General features: G+C 40.3%; 1 protein-coding gene across 1 annotated transcript in view; it reads left to right on the top strand.

Moving 5' to 3' along the window:
- The first annotated feature begins 8656 nt into the window (after window positions 1–8656).
- LOC139159550 (atrial natriuretic peptide receptor 1-like) overlaps window positions 8657–19456 on the top strand; it is a 120635-nt gene continuing 109835 nt past the window's right edge. The window contains exons 1-2 of the mRNA XM_070736861.1: window positions 8657–8689; window positions 15227–15286. Coding sequence (XP_070592962.1) covers window positions 8657–8689; window positions 15227–15286 — 93 coding nt within the window. The remainder of the gene's footprint in view (window positions 8690–15226; window positions 15287–19456) is intronic.

The following is a 19456-nucleotide window of genomic DNA, read 5'->3' on the forward strand; positions in this document are numbered from 1 at the left end:
GACTTTGACAGCATCCACACTCCTTAATTCCAGATTGCTTCGTTCCTTGATTAGTTTCCATCCATTGTTTCTTCTCCTGCCCTCTGATGCTTTGGAAACCCCCTCTTCTCTGTGGCAGTCCCTCAAATTCTGGAATACCATTACTATGTCACCCCTAGTCCTTCTTTTTTCTAGACTAGCCATACCCAGGTCTGCAGGTGGGAGTTCCACTTACCGGCTGCTACCAGTACGTCCTCTGGGATCGTCGTGTGTGTGTGTGTGTATCCAGCGGGCATGCGTGTGTCTGTCAGTGCAAGATTTGACTTCTGCGCATGTGCAGCAAGCGAAATCTTGCATCAGGATTTTGCCAATTTTGGGTGGTTTCTTTGCTTCTGCACATGCACGAGATTTCATTTGCTGCACATGTGCAGAAGCCAAATCTCATGCGCTACCAGAACCTCAATCCCAGCCATATCCGCTGCAACCCATTACTGCAGGTCTGCAACCATTCTTTGTATGTTTTTGTCTCCAAACCTTTAATTGTCCTATTTTCTCTTCTCTGCAATTTTTCTGAAGTCTCAACATCTTTTTCATAACAGGGAGACCAAAACAGTATGCAATATTCCAGATGTGGTCTTACTAAGGTTTTATAAAGCAGTACTAAAAGTTCACATGATTTACCTATTAAAGGGAATTATTTTTAATTAGGTTTATTAATTTGATTTATCTACGGAGAGGGGCAGCATACAAATCCAAATAATAATAATAATAATAATAATAATAATAATAATAATAATAATAATAATAATAATTTGGCGACTTTAGGGATATATTATTTGGGGTTTTTTTCCCCTCTGCATATTTTTTATTTATTTTGTTTTGTTTATTTTTATTTTTTATTTACCCTTTGAAGTTGGTATAATTATTTTTTAGCAAGGGTTGGATTTAATTTAAATACCATTGGATGTAATTATAAATTTTTGCTCCTCTTTTTATCTTTTTTTCTTTCTTTAAAAAGGGCATTTATTATATAAGAAGGTTACAAATATATATGAACATTGATATGGAGGAGATTTGGAGGAAATTGAAGCACTATGGCCTAATTAATTAGATGTGATTAAGATTAGGAACAGTCTAAAATGTGGATTGGCTAACAGTCTTTTTTAATATTATATAAAAAATTTGGGTAATTATTTTTGTTCAGATGTCAAATGTAAAGGAGGCAGCATTGGTTAAATTATGTATACTGAAATTGTAAAAATGATTCATTGTAATATAATTCAATACTAATGGTATTTTTTGTACACGTGATTGGAGAGAAAAATAAAAAAATTCTTTGCCTAAAAAAAAAGTTCACATGATTTTGCATAGACAAAAATTCTGCTAAAACTGTTTTTTTAGGCAAGATTGTTTTTTTCACTCCAATCACTTATGCAAATTAACATACCATCAATTTTGAAATACATTACAATCATTATTTCTTTTAACTTTGGTATTCATGATCCATTCAATGCTGCGCCCAATGCAAATGACATCCGGACAAGAATAATTACTCAAATTTCTTATGTGTATTTTTAAATGCTATTAACTAATACAATTTTTAAATTGCTTCTTTTCTAGTCAAATCTAATCATTTAGGCTGCAGTGCTTCAATCTTCTCCACAATTTCATAATATTTATTACCATTATTTTTATAATAGTTGCCCTTAAAAAAAGAAACAAATATCCCCAATCATGACAACTAAATCCTATTTTTATATATATACAGAGTCACAGAGGCAAGGCTCCAACAATTGAATAGCTGTTCTTCAGCTATTAAAAGCATGAATTGTGTGGATGCCTCATACTGGAAGCAGAAAAGACCTCCTTCCATCTGTCCCTGTAAGACTAGAAAACTTTTGGGCTTGTGAATTGAACTGGAAGGTATCTGTCAAAAGAGTCTCCTTCTGTACCCTAAATAACTTTCTGGGGTTTCAAGCAAAGCTGCAAAAGTTTGCTTTAAAAACAGTCAGGTATTGATGTGACTGTTTATCCTATGCAAACACACAGTGAGGTTAGGGCTACAGATAGTTATACTATCGTGGATCTGTCAATACTCTTCTAGTCTTATCTTTTCAAAAAGAAACATTTGAAAGCCAGTTATCAAATTTCAAATATTTATATTTTTTATTTATAAGTTAGATATGTACCGTATGTAAAAATTGATTACTGTATTTAAGAATAAAAAATACGGGAGAAAGGAATAAGGGTTCGTCTAACTTACTATACTTCTCAGTGTCTTCATTCTTTTTGCATTGTGTTGGACTTTGTTGCATGGTAAAAAATAAATTAAAAATATCAAAAATGAGAATCTCTCTGCAACATTTTATTATAGCTTTAATGTTCTGCTTATCAGATCTAAAGTTTTGGGGGTTAGGTGATGATACTACAGAGTCTGTGTGAGTTCCATGCATCAACTACTTGGTTACTACTTAAAATTGCTGTATTTGTGTCAGTGGTGAGATTCAAATTTTTCTACTACTGCTTATGTGCCATGGCTTGGTGGATGTGACATGGCTTGGTGGCCCTGGCAAGGGAAGAATACTGTAAAATCTCCATTTCCACCTGACTCTGGGGCAAGTTTACTGCAAAATCTCAATTCCCTCCCCATTCCAGGGGAAGGTTACTGCAAAAATCTCCATTTCCTCCCAATCACCTGGGACTCGGGAGGCAGAGAATACATGGGAGGCGGGGTTAATCAGAGTGATATTAACTGGTTCTCTGAACTACTCAAAATTTCCACTACCAATTCTCCAGAACAGGTCAGAACCTGCTGAAACCCACCACTGGTGTGTGTACTGTATTTACAATGGATGGAAATCAATTTCCAGAGCTATAATTAAGACAGAAAAGTGTACAATACCTGAGATAGAAGATGCATATTGATGAATGCTAATTAGAGCTAATGAAATGTGTGTTTCATCCTTCACAGAGGTGAGTTCTTACCAATGCTTCCTGGTGTGCCGCTCCAGTAGTGGCCTGCCAATTGTGCAATTTGTGCACAACAACTTTGGTGCTGTCTTTGCCAGTTGATGCGGCACCATCTTTTTTTCTAATTTTTGGTGCATTTTTCCTCTTTGAGTATGCACAGAAGGAAAATAATAAACATATGCATTTATTATTATAATTGAACCCTGCAGCTAGACTCTCTCCCACATATCAACTAGGTGTAATAGCATTATGATCACAATTTCATATTGGTTCCCCTTATTTCATAGCAAACGAAGGCAAAGGGACAAAGGCATAAATTCACTAATCCATGTTAGTTTCTCTGGCACATTTAGATTTTGCAAAATCTCAGCTTTCATGTTCCACCTTTTGCCAAATATTAGTAACTACTGTAGGGATCTGAACCATTATGTAAATAGATTAAAGGAGAGCATATCTCTTAAGGAAAACTAAAAGAGAAAAAGTAGAAATTATTATTTCTTTTTCCATAGCATTATCCTTTGAAATAAGAAGGACAGATTCAAAAGATACATTCCACCACTATAATAATAATAATAATAATAATAATAATAATAATAATAATAATAATAATAATATAATTTATTGGATTTGTATGCCGCCCCTCTCCGTAGACTTGGGGCGGCTAACAACAATGATAAAAACAGCATGTGACAATACAATAATAAAACAGCTAAAAACCCTTATTTATAAAAACCAAACATACACACAAACATACCATGCATAACTTGTAATGGCCTAGGGGGAAGGAATATCTCAACTCCCCCATGCCTGGCGGTATAAATGAGTCTTGAGTAGTTTATGAAAGACAGGAAGGATGGGGGCAATTCTAATCTCCAGGGGGAGTTGTTTCCAGAGGGCCAGGGCCACCACAGAGAAGGCTCTTCCCCTGGGGCCCACCAAATGACATTGTTTAGTCAACAGGACCCAGAGAAGGCCAACTCTGTGGGACCTTATTGGTCGCTGGGATTCGTGCGGTAGCAGGTGGTTCCGGAGGTAATCTGGTCCAATGCCATGTAGGGCTTTAAAGGTCATGACCAACACTTTGAATTGTGACCGGAAACTGATCGGCAGCCAATGCAAGCCACCGAGTGTTGAAGAAACATGGGCGAATCTTGGAAGCCCCATGATGGTTCTCGCGGCTGCGTTCTGCACGATCTGAAGTTTCCGAACACTTTTCAAGGGTAGCCCCATGTAGAGAGCGTTGCAGTAATCGAACCTTGAGGTGATGAGGGCATGAGCGACTGTGAGCAGTGACTCCCTGTCCAAATAGGGCTGCAACTGGTGCACCAGGAGAACCTGGGCAAACGCCCTCCTCGCCACAGCCGAAAGATGATGTTCCAATGTCAACTGTGGATCGAGGAGGACGCCCAAGTTGCGAACCCTCTCTGAGGGGGGTCAACATTCCCCTCCCCAGGGTAATGGACGGACAGATAGAATTGTCCTTGGGAGGCAAGACCCACAGCCACTTATGAATTTATATCATGATAAGTATATCATACATTATATAAATCAGCAGTCCCAACTTATATGGCTCTATGGACTCACAGTGGTGGCGGGAGGGGAGGGAATTTTTTTCATGTGCACAATCTAATCCCACACAAATAAAACTTTGCGCACTCACCTGCCACTTGTGCGGCCTGAGTCCCAACGGATTGTAACCTGAGGGTTGGGGATGCTTGATATACAATACATTATATGTCAGCATTGCAGAGCATATTATTACAACCATATATTCTTTAGTAGAAGACTAATCAAAGTTAGACTCATCAGCTTGGGTCCAAAATGACATTTGCCAATGAATGACTTTCAGGAAGCACAGCACAACACATATTATTGTCTATATATTATTCACCTAAATATCAGTTTCATAAATTTAGCCTATCTTTTAATAAATTTATTATATCTATTTGTCTTGGATAAGGATTTTTTTCTATGCTCTTGTGGTACTTTACAACTTTATCCTTTTTGAAATCTTTTTGTCCTACTCTTTTATTACTATGCGTTTCTGCCAGGGTGCAGATACCTCACTGACTCCTCATAAAACAGAAAATGCTTGGGCTTTTCCATCAGTTTCTGATTAATTGCACAAATGTTATGAACTATAGCAATAACTTTAAGAGACCAATAAAATGTTACAGCGTCAAAGAAAGTACCTGCCATGTTTCAGATTTTCCACCTCTAAGTTCAGTTTCTTATTTTTACAACTCATTAGATTTCTACCCAGTCCTCATTCTTAATTACTCCTGGACCAATTGATAACTTTCCCTTCTTTAAAATTAGCTGAAGTGCAAATTGTTTGATTTCCTGAATACCTGCACATTTCACATTGTCAAGTCAGCATAAGCCACAGGCTCAATTTAATAAAGATGAAACAAATTAAAATAAAACGGTTTAATAAGAACTTTTCTAACATGTTTATAAGTTCACACTGAACTTTATGAAAATTTAATATAATGATTCCACCTTATTTACTGTTTAAAAGACTAAGATACATCCATGTGAATGGGGGAAGAAATGGACATGTCTCATTTTGACATTAACTAAGAGTGTTTGTACTTCCAATTCTTTGTTTTTAAATATCGGCCTTGAAATTACTGATGCCAACTTAAATGATATGCCAGATTTAAGTAGTGATTGTTGGAATAGTTTTAATGTTCTAAAATAAATTGAAATAAATAAAGCTACTTATTTAATTGCCGTCTGTATTTAGTTTTCTCACAAATGCAAATATGACTCACTTACCTTGACTGACCCATATTTATATAGCTTTAGCATTTTACTAAAATGATGGGCTACTATGAAATACTAGGAAGCTCACATGTTACAGTACTTACATTTGCATGTGGTGAAATGGATATGGAACACAGCCATGGTGTTAAATTGTATGTTTATACTAGGCATCCAAATATCTGTATAGAGAAGATGGAAATAAGAGAATTATGGTTATTCTATTGTTTGTGGGAAAGCTGTGTGAGAAACATGATTTCTCCTTTAATAATTACCCATATTGTTGCTTTCCTTCAGTGGTTGGTTGCTATTGGTTCACCCCAGTTTGGGTTAACCAGTAGCTGCAGCAAGAGGAGGCTCTGCCCACCCACCTGGATGGACAATCTACGAATGCACAGAAGGTTCTGCTACATAGAAGCACCACCTGTGAGTGTTCATTCACAGTTCCAAACCGGTAAAAAAGGTAAGTGAAACCCACTGCCACTTTCCTTCCTATTCTATGAATATCTTTCACTAAAACCAATCCCTATAAGAAATATATGTGTGGAAACTTTTGCCTGAATTTTCTTTTTTCCGTCTTTCTCTATCCCTTTTCTCATGTATTTTATTTATTTATTTATTTATTTGTTTGTTTGTTTGTTTATTTGTTTGTTTTGTCCAATACACAATGAGGGTTTTAGCGGGGATACACATAGTAAAATACATGATGAAGGTTATAGAGGAGATACTCATAGTAAAATATATCTAAGAAAGAATAGAAGATATAGGAATAAAACATATCAATGAAAGAATAGAAGAGATATAGGAATAGAAGAAAGGTATAGGAGATATAGGAGAGCAATAGGACAGGGGATGGAAGGCACTCTAGTACTTGCCCCTTACTGACCTCTTAGGAATCTGGATAGGTCAATCATGGATTATCTAAGGGTAAAGTGTTGGGGGTTTGGGGATGACACTATGGAGTCCGGTAATGAGTTCCACTCTTCGACAATTCGGTTACTGAAGTCATATTTTTTACAGTCAAGTTTGGAGCGGTTAATATTAAGTTTAAATCTGTTGTGTGCTCTTGTGTTGTTGTGGTTGAAGCTGAAGTAGTCGCCGACAGGTAGGACATTGCAGTATATGATCTTGTGGGCAATACTTAGATCATGTTTAAGGCGTCTTAGTTCTAAGCTTTCTAGGTCCAGGATTGAAAGTCTAGTCTCTATTTCGAGTGGAAGAGTGAAGGGCTCTTCTGGTGAAGTATCTTTGGACATTTTCAAGGGTGTTAATGTCTGAGGTGCGATATGGGTTCCAAACAGATGAGCTGTATTCGAGGATGGGTCTGGCGAAAGCTTTGTAAGCTCTGGTAAGTAGTGAGAGATTGCCAGAGCAGAAGCTACGTAGGATCATGAGTTTGTGATTATACAGAAGGCAAGACTGTCTCAGTGATATTTGTAAGGTGCAAATTATTATCCCTTTGGCTAAAGAACAGTCAGACAGGGCACCAAGTGACCTTAAATATGGAATAAGTTGATATTGTATTTTTGAATAGGTTATGCACAGTGAAGGGCTATAAATTTTTTTACTAGCACACTGCACATGTGGCTTATGCAGGACGCCCTGCATTTCCTTTCAACATCTTTCAGTGCAGTAATTAGTCCAGAAAGACACACACCACGCAATAGAAGGAAAACCAAAAGTCTTTATCAACAGAAAAGCAGAAAAAACTCCCTTTTAAAATGTCAAAGGGATTTTCTGATATACACAAGGCATAGGTTAAATGCAATCCAATTTCTCACCCAGTAACTGGGAAATTGAGTCCAATTCCAAAGTCCAGAAAGTCCACACACAGTCCTGAACAGGGAAACAGCAAAACCACGATCTTGACAAAACTATGAATTAGATAAACTTCCACAAGGCTAAATCAGCACACTGCTCTTTTTCTCTATAGCACTAATCACAGCAGCACCACCCAACCACAGGTGGCCTCACATATCTCCTGTAATAATCCTTCAGTTGTTCTCTTCTATGCATCACTCTCCGCATGTGTGGGTCTGTCATAAGTTCTTGCTCAGAAGCCAGGGATGATAAGGAAGATTGATCTCCTCCTGGGCTGTCTGCCAAACTCCCCTCTTCCCTGTCACTCATGCTTCCTTGATCAGAGGAGACTTCGTGGGCAAATTCTATCGGGAGCAAAACAGGCCTGTGGAATGTGGATGTTTCCCCCACATCCACCTCCACATTCCTTGGGGCAGAAGCTGGGCCAGAGCTAACCACAACAGGTGCTGGGGGGTGGAGCTCCATTTTTGCTACCCCACTGCATTTCCACCCCCCATCCGGCCAGTAGCCCACCCCTGGTTATGCATCTAACTGGGTGCTATACTGAAGAGGATACTTCACATCTCTCTCACCATTGGCACTACTGCCCTTCCAAGGAAAATAAATCTTTTTTATTAAAAAGAAAAGCTACATTCATCAAGAATCATAAGGTAAAAATAAGCAATCATAATAGGAAACAATCAACTTTAACCAAGCCTAACTTATGGAGTAACCCTGTCATACAATGAGACTAATGGTGGTTTTCGTTAGCCAAGGGAGTTTTTTCCTACCATTGTTGATCTGCCAATGTGAATGAGATTATTAGAGTCTTAACTTAAGGATGTGCAGAATTTTAGATCCTCTTATGGAATTCTCATAGAATTCTAGGATGGAAAGAACGGTAGACAATTAACATTGGAGTAAAAAAAATATTTATTTATTTATTATTTATTTATTTATTAATTCAACTTCTATGCCAACCAATCCCGAAAGACTCAGGGCAGCTGAGTCTCCCATTTTGTGTCCTAGTTAACAATTAGCTAGCATGATTTAAGAAATGCCAGTGCTGCGGTCAGCAATTGTATAATTGGAGAGCCAATGTGGTATAGTGGTTAAGGTGTTGGATTTGCACAAGGGAATTATGAGTTTCCTCCCAGAAATAGAAGCTGGCAAGGTAAGTTTTAGCCAGTCATTCTAACTCAGCCCATCTGACTTCACAGGATTGTGGTTGTGGAAAAAACTAAGAGGAGGGAATTCTATGTTACTGACCTCCTGAACAAAAGGCAAGATACACATCTGACAAATAAATAAATAATTGCTCTACCCAGCTAACCACATTAAGTAATTACTCATTTACAAGCAAGATGATAAAACGGGATTGTGTTTTAGAGTCTTTCCCCATCCCATTTACGTCATCTTAAATTCTTTTTTAGGGTATCTGTATTTATGCCACCAAAAAGTAATAAAACTGTGTTGAAAAAGTAGAAGGCATGGAGAGAGGAGTAGATAACTCTCCATTGTATTGGTCTGTTTTTCATTAAATGGGACAACAGATCTGTATAATTTGTAACTGCAGGAAGATAAATGCTATTTGACGGTGAAGCCTTCATATATACAGAGAGAGAGAAACAAAAAGGGGTAAGTGAATAACCAGTCAGTATAATGGAAAAATAATTTGTGCTGACTTATATAGCAGCACCAGTAAATTTACTCAAGAGTATCATACATACACACACATGCAGATGTACTGGTGAAATAAAAATGATTGCCACATGCTAGGTCCATAAAGCAAGTCATTTTTAATAAAGCAGAGAAGTTAAATTACTGTTGAAATAACAAATGCTTTATAAAGAAAAGTAACTCTCACATGGTTTTCTTTGGACTGGACTTGCATTGTGAGGTGCTGAACAATGTTTTATGTATTATGCCAGGTGGTAGAAAACCTTCTAAATTGCTTGACTCTTCCCCTCTTCTCCATTTTATTTTGTTTTCCTCTCTTTCTTTCCTTCCCTTCCACTGTCTTCACTCTGTATTTTTATCAGTTTTCTTTGATGTTTCAGTTGGAAGAAAGGAGGGGGATATGCAGGGGTGGGCTGCTGCCCAGATGTGGGGGGAACACAGTGGGATAGAGAAAATGGAGCTCCACCCTAGAGCACCCAATTTGCACTGAAATAATAATAATGATAATAATGATAATAATGATAATAATGGTAATAATGATAATAATGATAATAATGATAATAATGATAATAATGATAATAATGATAATAATGATGATGATGATGATGATGATGATAATGATGATAATGATGATAATAATGATAATAATGATAATAATGATAATAATGATAATAATGATAATAATGATAATAATAAGACGAAGAAGAAGACGAAGAAGAAGAAGAAGAAGAAGAAGAAGAAGAAGAAGAAGAAGAAGAAGAAGAAGAAGAAGAAGAAGAAGACAGAAGGACTAATACTGGCGGCACAAGAACAGGCCATTAGAACAAATGCTGTCAAAGCCAGAATTGAAAAATCAACAGATGATCCAAAGTACAGACTCTGTAAAGAAACAGATGAAACAATCGATCACATACTCAGCTGCTGCAAAAGATGGCACAGACTGACTACAAGCATAGACACGATGCTGTGGCACAGATGATCCACTGGAACTTGTGCTGGAACTACCATTTACCAGTGGCAAAGAACTGGTGGGATCATAAGCCCGAAAAAGTGATCAAAAATAAGCAAGCAAAACTACTGTGGGACTTCTGACTTCAGACCGACCGAATTCTGAAGCATAACACACCAGACATCCTGATTGTGGAAAGAAAGTATGGATCATCGACATCGCAATCCCAGGGGACAGCAGAATTGAGGAGAAGCAGCTAGAGAAATTAGGGAAATATGAAGATCTAAAAATCAAGCTGCAACGACTCTGGCATAAGCCAGTGAAAGTGGTCCCAGTGATACTTGGCACGCTGGGCGCAGTGCCAAAGGATCTCAGTGGACATTTGAAAAACATCGGAATTGACAAAATCTCCATCTGTCAATTGCAAAAGGCTGCTTTACTGAGATCAGCAAACATAATTCGCCGCTACATCACGCAGTCCTAGGTGCTTGGGAAGCGCCTGACTGGTGATAAAATACGAAATCCAGCATAGTGATCTCGTTTGCTGAGTTGTATTGACATAATATTAATAATAATAATAATAATAATAATAATAATAATAATAATAATAATAGATTTGTATGCCGCCCCTCTCCAAAGACTCAGGGAGGCTCACAACAATAACAACAATGTAACAAATCTAATACATTAAAAGAAATCTAAAACCCATTATTTAAAAAACATACGACACACTCATACCATACATAAATAATATAACCCAGGGGCTCAGCTTCCCCATGCCTGACAACATAGGTGGGTCTTTAATAGCTTACAAAAGGCAAGGAGGGTGGGGGCAGTTCTAATCAACTCTGGGGGGAGTTGGTTCCAGAGACCCGGGGCCGCCACAGAGAAGGCTCTTCCCCTGGGTCCCGCCAGACAGAATTGTTTTGTCGATGGGACCCGTAGGAGGCCAACTCTGTGGGACCTAATCGTCCGCTGGGATTCCTGCGGCAGAAGGCGGTTCCGAAGGTACTCTGGTCCGATGCCATGAAGGGCTTTATAGGTCATTACCAACACTTTGAATTGTGACCGGAAACTGATCGGCAACCAATGCAGGCCACAGAGTGTTGACGAAACATGGGCAAATCTAGGAAGCCCCATGATAGCTCTTGCGGCCGCATTCTGAAAGATGAAAGAAAATGCAGGGCATCCTGCATAAGCCACGCCCACAGTGTGGTAGTAAAAGTTTTGGTAGCCCTTCACTGAGGATATGTGTAAATATACCTTTGCCCTTGTTGGAATATTAGCCTTTCGAGAATGGCTAGCACATGTGAGAGAGGATCAATTAATCCCTATATAGGGGAGGTCACTGGATTTCTCAAATGAGTACTATATTTTACAGGGAATTAGTTTTAATCAACAATTACAGACTCAATTGTATGGTGTTCATTTGTTTGTCCTGTCTATATGCAAGGGTATCACTTGATGAGGGAGGAAATAACTCCAGGATGGTTTGAGTTGGAATTGGAAATCTAGATTGACACAATGAGGATGTTGGCAATTGAGCAAATGTTTGTGTATGTTTATATCTACAGTGCTGTCTCATATTCCCTTTGTTGGAGAATTATGCAAAAGGAAAGGATTAACTTACTCTGGAGTGCTTGTTAAGCAAGGTAGAGCTGTATAAAACAGCCCAATTTCTTTCTTTCCTCCAATAAGCTTCTCAGAAGATTTGTGAACATATTTTATTCTAGGGGAAAACTTCTCAAAGACAATAACTTATTGGGATTTTAACCTGTCTCACAGTACTGGGGAAATCATGTTGGTCTGCCTTGTGTTCTAAGAATGACTTTATGTAGATGAGTATAAAAAATAGGATAAAGTGTTTTGGTTGGATCCCAGAAAAAAATGTCATATTCCAGGAACTTAATAATATGAACTGAAATTTTAGGGTTTAGTCATCTAGGTGTTGTGTATGTGAAAAAAAATCAATTGTTCCTCTATATACTATTAAAACAACTGGGTCTATAAAAGTAGGGCATTTTTGAACCATGGTGCTTGAATGGTCTAACCTATCAAATGCATCCAAAATCTATCTTCCCTGGAATTGAAATTTGGCAAATTTCATAAAACATTTTACGATATAAAACTTATAAAATATAATACAAACTGTCATAAAACATTGACTGTGGCTAACGCCAGTTGTTTGTACTATATGGTTAAACATGGGTGACTTTCAAGGCAGCTACACCTCTGAATGTCCCTGAGTTTTTAGGAAATTTTCCAGTGAAAACAATATATTAGAAATGTTGTCATTGTTGAAGGCATTGAGGAACCTGATAAGGAAATATCCCTGAAACCATTGATGGGGTCATGGGTTGTCTAGTTTTAAACACAACTTTAACCTCAAGTGCTTTGTTTCAGAAATAAATCGAGTGGAATCTGGTGGGATTACTTCCAAATAAATATCCACAGAATTACAGTTTAAAGGCTGGAAACTGCGTAGTTCTTCACCTGTAAATCCTGCAGCCACCCTTAGCATGTTTTCTCAAGGACCACTAATTTCAAAAGAACTTCCTTCTATGAAGATGTGCATACAAGAAAACCTATTGACTAAAACTAGTGATGGGCGAACCCAACGATGTTCGGGTTCGGCCAGTTCGGACGAACTTTATGCAAAATTCGGCCGAACCTGAACCGAACCCGAACTCGAACTGGGAATCCCTCCCATGAAGAGATTCCGGGGGCAGAGCTTCGATGTCACCAGCAGGTTGCTAAGGACGCCAAGGTGATCACTTCCTGGATTCCATGGAATCCAGGAAGTGATCACCTTGGCGTCCTTAGCAACCTGCTGGTGATGTCAAAGCTCTGAACGCCGAACACGACCCCGAACTTTGCCCGAAGTTTGAAAAAAAATCGGGTTTGTGTTCGGCATACCGAACACCGCAAAATTCGGTACAGACCCGAATTGTGCGGGTTCGGTTCGCCCATCACTAACTAAAACCAAACTAACTGATCTGGTTTGGTTTTAGTAGATATTTTTTTTAAGGTGGCAATTGTATGCACATAATCACAGGAGGAAGTTTAATTGGTTTGGTTGATTTGCAAATCAATTAATGAATGTGCTGTTAATTTAATTAGCTTCAACTCAAAGGTAATGTTTTAATTTACCCCAAAAAGGAGACAGCTACTACAGCAAATATTTCAAATTTAATGGGACAGGATCAGGCTTTCAACTCTTCCTGAGCAGCACATATTTGAAAGAAAACAGCCCTTTTCTGCTTAGCTGTATCTCATTATTGCCAAACATTTGCTCACTTTAAGAGTCTAGACTCTTATTTGAAACCAAAATGAAATTAAGCTCAGACATTAAAGTTAACCCTTCAAATGTGTACTTTTGTAGCAAACTTGTTAAGATATATTTTTATTTGGCCTTAAGAAAAACTTGACCCAGAAGATAATAGTCCCATTTTCTAAAGAAAGCATACTTAGAAATGTTGAATTGTTCTAGCGTTTATTAAACAGGCTCCTTGTGTGCAATTTTGAAGTCTGGGATTTTTCATTACAAAATCCATTTAGAATTGTTTCCAGAGATGAAGATGTTTTAGTATATTATCTTATTAAAAATACAAAACAACAGCAACTATCTGATGCTATGTGAAATGCTTGTCTTTAATTAAAAATGCATATTATTCCCATGAAGCAGCACCATCCTACCAGCTCTGGAACTCATGGAAATTAATAGAATCTATATTTGCTTTTATTATATTTTTCCTGGCATGATTTGCTAGTGATTCTTTTTTATTATCTCTCTCTTCCATTTAGAAAGCATTATCCAGAACACCAGACATTTATACTCATACAGATATTTGTAACTATTAAGACTATAGCAACGTTCCTATTGCTATTAACAATAACGTTTAGGCTTATATTCCACCCTATAGCACTTTATAGCACTGTCTGCGTGGTTTATAATGTAGAAATATTATTTGCATATTGTCGCCAACAATCTGGGTCTTCATTTTCCTGAACTCAGAAGGATGGAAGGCTGAGTCCATCTTGAGCCCATCAGGATGAAACTCTAAACTGTGGGCAGAGTTTGTCTGCAATATTCAGAGTGTTCGGAAACTTCAAATTGTGCAAAATACAGCTGCACGAATGGTCATGGTCCTCCCCAGACATGCCCAGGTCTCTCCAATACTCCATGGCTTGCATTGGTTGCCAATTGGTTTCCAGATGCAATTCAAAGTGTTGGCAATGATCTACAAAGCCCTACATGGCATCGGGCCAGATTACTTGTGGGACCGCCTTCTGCCGTATGAATCCTAGCGACCGGTTAGATCCCACAGAGTTGGCCTTCTCCAGGTCCCATCCACCAGACAATGTCATTTGGCAGGGCCGAGGGGAAGAGCCTTCTCTGTGGGAATCAGCTCCCCCCAGAGATTCACACTGCCCCCCCCTCCTCAGCTTTCGCAAGAGCCTCAAGACTTACTTATGTCACCAGGCTTGGGGCAATTAGATCTAGACTCCCTGGCTAATAAATGTGATGTATGGATGTGATTGATTAATTAATTAGATTTGTTTTTAATTAATTAGATTTTGTATGTTTTATATCCTGTAAGCCGTCCTGAGTCTTCGGAGAGGGGCAGCATACAAATATATTAATATTAATATTAATAATATTAATATAATAATAATAATAATAAGAACAACAACAACAACAACAATAACAAAACAACAACAACAACAACAACAATAATATTAATAATAATGCACTTTAACCACTGTGCGCCAAGGCTCTTATTATTATTATTATTTTTAAAATTTATGTTTAAAAAATAGATATGGGAGATTTCCAACATGATTGGATGATTGTAAGTTTTGCTAGTTTGAATGCCAGCCCAAGAGTGAGTTTTCAGTCTACATGAGCTTCTGTCTTCAATAGATACTTATTGGAGCAACTTAATAGATAATATCAAATCTGGATCTTTTCTGTCCTGGAAGCTATTGGCTTGTGTATTGCAAGAAATAGTAGAAGAGAGCCTAAAAGAGGTAAGAACCCAGTTTGATCAAGAGCATCCATCTTTGTTATTCCCAATACAGCAACAGTTGGTGCTTATTGAGCCTAATAAAGAAAAGGGCAATTATGAAGGTGGAGACAAGGTACATAATCGACAGAATAATCGGCAATGGCCAGCAGAGTAAAATCCGCAGGGACTCCTTTATGTTTTACCTGCCTTGGGTGTGAAACTCAGAGGTATCTTCTGCTTCTGTATAGAAATAAAAGTTTTATCTTTTCTCAATCCCGTGTGGACAATGGCTTCTCCACAACAACTTCCTGGACTTAGACAACCTTCTGACCAATGCTATTGGAAGAGGCCTGTTTCGAGTTCTCAGTCTGTGTTTCAGATTCATGCATGCCAAGTGTATTGGTGGTTATTGAAACGGATGTCCAAGTGCCACCTCTATGTTGGTTGAGGCAGCCAGGATTCTCTTGGGTACCATTTGTTGGGGGTCAAGGGAAAGGGAGGGTTTTGCCTTCTCTTTCTGCTCAAGATCCCCATGGACAATTGATGGGCCACTGTGTGACACAGAATGCTGGACTCGATGGGCTTTGGCCTGATTCAGCATGGCTCCTCTTATGTTCTTATGTTAGGTAAAGAAGAAATGTACAGACAGCAGGCTTTCTCTATTACAGATCTTTGCATCTCCTTGTCTTTGGAGTTTCAAACAGTCCCTTCTTTCCTGGTATTTCAAAAAGCTGCTGAAACATGATTCCAGTATGCTTTTAACGAGGTTTACATACTTCATGTGGCAATCTAGGGGTTTCTATTAATTGCTTAATTTATACTATATTATAGCCACCCTGAGTCCCATTGGGATTGGGCGGCATAGAAGATAGATAGATAGATAGATAGATAGATAGATAGATAGATAGATAGATAGATAGATAGATAGATAGATAGATAGAAGAGGTGGGGTGGGGTGGGGTGGGCTGGGATGAGATGAGATGGATGGATGGATGGATGGATGGATGGACGAAGGAACGAACAAACAAACTAACTAACTAACAAACACACGGTTCCGGTTGAGTAGCAGGAGGGAGGGAAGAGACTGCTGCTCCGCTGGACTACGGCATTAAGATCAAATATAGGGAAATTTTTCAGTTAATTTTGAAAAACAACAGATAGTTCAGAAGGATTAGATTCCCCCGTTTCGGAGGACCGTGTTACCTTGTGTCTTGGCAGTGCTTTTCTCTTTATTTCCTGCTGTGAGAAAGCTGGGAGCCCCGATCAGCTGGGGCTCGGAAAATGGCGACCGCAACCGAGCTGGCTTGATTCTGCCCTGAATCCACACTTTTTAAGAGCACTCTGCAGTGGGGTGAGCTGTATTGTTGCAATCACATTGAGGCTCAACCTGGGGGCTGGCAGAGATAAGAAGAGTGGTGGTGGCCGCCCAGCATTGACCCATACCGACACGGACAGAGGTGGAAAAGGAGAGGTGGAGAGGGATTGAGAAGGAGCGAGCGAGCGTGTGAATGTTCAGGGCGAGCATGCTGGGCGGACTGTGCACGGGCCGAGGAGGAAAGTAGATGGAGGAAAACGTCCCCCACAACAACAGGACGTTCCCAAAAACAACGGGATCTACCGGATAGACGCTGGACGCCGAGTGGTTACATGGTGGGCACGCTCGACGTCGGAGGGCTTTGCGGTGGACATACTCAGTGCTGGAGTGCCTGGAAGAAGGAGGGCCGGCCATTATAGTGAACAAGGAGATTGTGAGAAAGAGACTGCCAGATTGAAATTGACAGTATGAAAACCTTGTGGCTGCTGGATGCTATAACTGAAGACCAGGAGATACAGAGATACCTCCCAAATAACAGCAGAGGTACTGGTAGACATTTGGGGCAACCCATGAGAGACCGGGGGTGCCGTGGAGGTGAGAAAGCTGATAACAACGACAGTGGCAAAGAGAAAGGCTGGGAGGACAGACGACAGAGTTTATACTCAGAACTGTTTGTCCTACTAATAACATCATACATCCCTTGGACTCACCTTTTTAGACTGGATGATATCTATATGAACTTGGCTTAATTGATTAATTAACTGACCAGTTGAAATATCTTCTACCTATATTTTTATTTTTATTACTTATATTTATCTATATTTTAATAATTAATATTTTTAATAATATGAACTGTTAGTTTTATATTAACTCTTTTTAATTAAATTATTGTGGGGATTTTTAAGTGGATGGGAGGATGGTAGTGATGGCATGAATGAATGGGATTATTTTAGTAATTATTGGAATGAATGGAATACTGTGAATGAAAATGAATGGGAGGGGGGTGATAGATGGAATGGAGTGGGTGGGGGGATTATAATATGTATGAAATGAATGAATATGACATGAATGGAATTTTTGGCACACCTGACGCTGGAAGGGCAGGAGGGGAGGGGACACTTATCTCTGGGGTGGCAGAGGGTCAAAATATCCCGGTCTTGCTGGGGAGAGGCAGGTATGGCGGAAGCCATGGAGCTAGCCGTTCCAGGGGAAGGAGGGATTGCTGCTTAGTAGCGATCCCTTCTTCAGGCTCCATGAGCTTAACTCAAGGCACTGGTGATGAGTGTAATTCTGGCCCTGGGCTCAAGTTGTTGCTACTCAATGCCAGGTCGGTGGTAAATAAAGCTCTCCTCATCCGGGATCTGATCCTGGATGAGGAGGCCGACCTGGCTTGTGTGACCGAAACCTGGCTGGGCCCGGAGGGAGGAGTTCCTCTCTCTGAAATTTGCCCAGCTGGGTTTCGGGTATGGCACCAACCTCGACCCCAGGGAAGGGGGGGAGGAGTGGCTATTATAGCCAGGGAGAGTCTTGGCCTGCGTAGGCTCATTGCTCCAGAGGTTGCGGGTTACGAGTCCCTCCTGGTGAAGGTGGACTTAGGGGTTCAGGTGGGCTTGTTACTCACGTACCTGCCTCCCAGCTGCATGTCAACAGCCCTGCCTGTACTACTCAAGGAGGTGGCCCGGCTGGTGGTGGAGTTCCCCGGACTTATCATCCTGGGGGACTTCAATCTGCCATTGCTCGGCGGTTCCTCTGGACTGGCACAGGAGTTCATGGCCACCATGACAGCCATGGACCTGACTCAAGTAGTTCAGGGTCCGACTCACGAGGGTGGGCACGCACCCGATATGATATTCCTCTCTGAGCAATTGAGTAATGATCTGAGATTAAGGGGCTTAGAAGTGTTGCCTTTGTCATGGTCAGATCATTTCCTACTGCGGCTTAACTTCCTGGCTCCAATCCTTCCCCGCAGGGAGGCGGAACCAATTAGGAGGTTCTGCCCCAGACGCCTGATGGATCCAGAAGGCTTCCAGATGGCGCTTGGGGTTATTCCAGATACACTTGTCCACAGTTCGACAGAGTCTCTTGCTGAGGCCTGGAACAAGGCTGCAGGGGAGGCTCTTGACCGGATTGCGCCGTTGCGACCTCTTCGCGGCGCTAGACCCCATAGAGCTCCATGGTTCAACGAGGAGCTCCAGGTGTTGAAGCGCCAGAAGAGACGTCTAGAGAAGCGATGGAGGAAGAGTAAGTCTGAATCCGATCGAACACTTGTAAGAGCTCATATTAAGACTTACAAAGTAGCGCTCAAGAGGGCAAGATGCGTATATCATGCCGCCTTGATTGCATCAGCGGAATCCCGCCCGGCCGTTCTGTTTAGGGTAACCCGCTCCCTTCTTAATCAGAGGGGAGTTGGGGGGCCCTTGCAGAGTAGTGCCGAGGATTTTAACACGTTTTTCGCTGATAAAATCGCCCGGATCCGAGCGGACCTCGACTCCAATTGTGAAACAGAGTTGACTGACAATGAGTCAGTCAAGGTGACTGGGGCTAAACGTCTTTGTCCATCTGTCTGGGAGGAGTTTGACTTGGTGACACCTGATGAAGTGGACAAGGCCATTGGAGCTGTGAGTTCCACCACCTGTTTACTGGATCCGTGTCCCTCTTGGCTGGTTTCGGCCAGTCGAGGGGTGACACAGAGCTGGGTCCAGGAGATTGTCAATGCCTCCTTGGGGGGGGTTCCTTTCCGCCCCTTTATAAGGAGGCAGTTGTGCGCCCCCTCCTCAAGAAGCCTTCCCTGGACCCAGCCGTGCTTAATAACTACCGTCCAGTCTCCAACCTTCCCTTCATGGGGAAGGTTGTTGAGAAGGTGGTGGCACTTCAACTCCAGCGGTCCTTGGATAAAGCCGATTATCTAGGTCCTCAGCAATCTGGATTCAGGCCCGGCTACAGCACGGAAACTGCTTTGGTCACGTTGATGGATGATCTCTGGCGGGG

This window comes from Erythrolamprus reginae, chromosome 2 (assembly GCF_031021105.1).
Source record: "Erythrolamprus reginae isolate rEryReg1 chromosome 2, rEryReg1.hap1, whole genome shotgun sequence".
Taxonomy (NCBI): domain Eukaryota; kingdom Metazoa; phylum Chordata; class Lepidosauria; order Squamata; family Dipsadidae; genus Erythrolamprus; species Erythrolamprus reginae.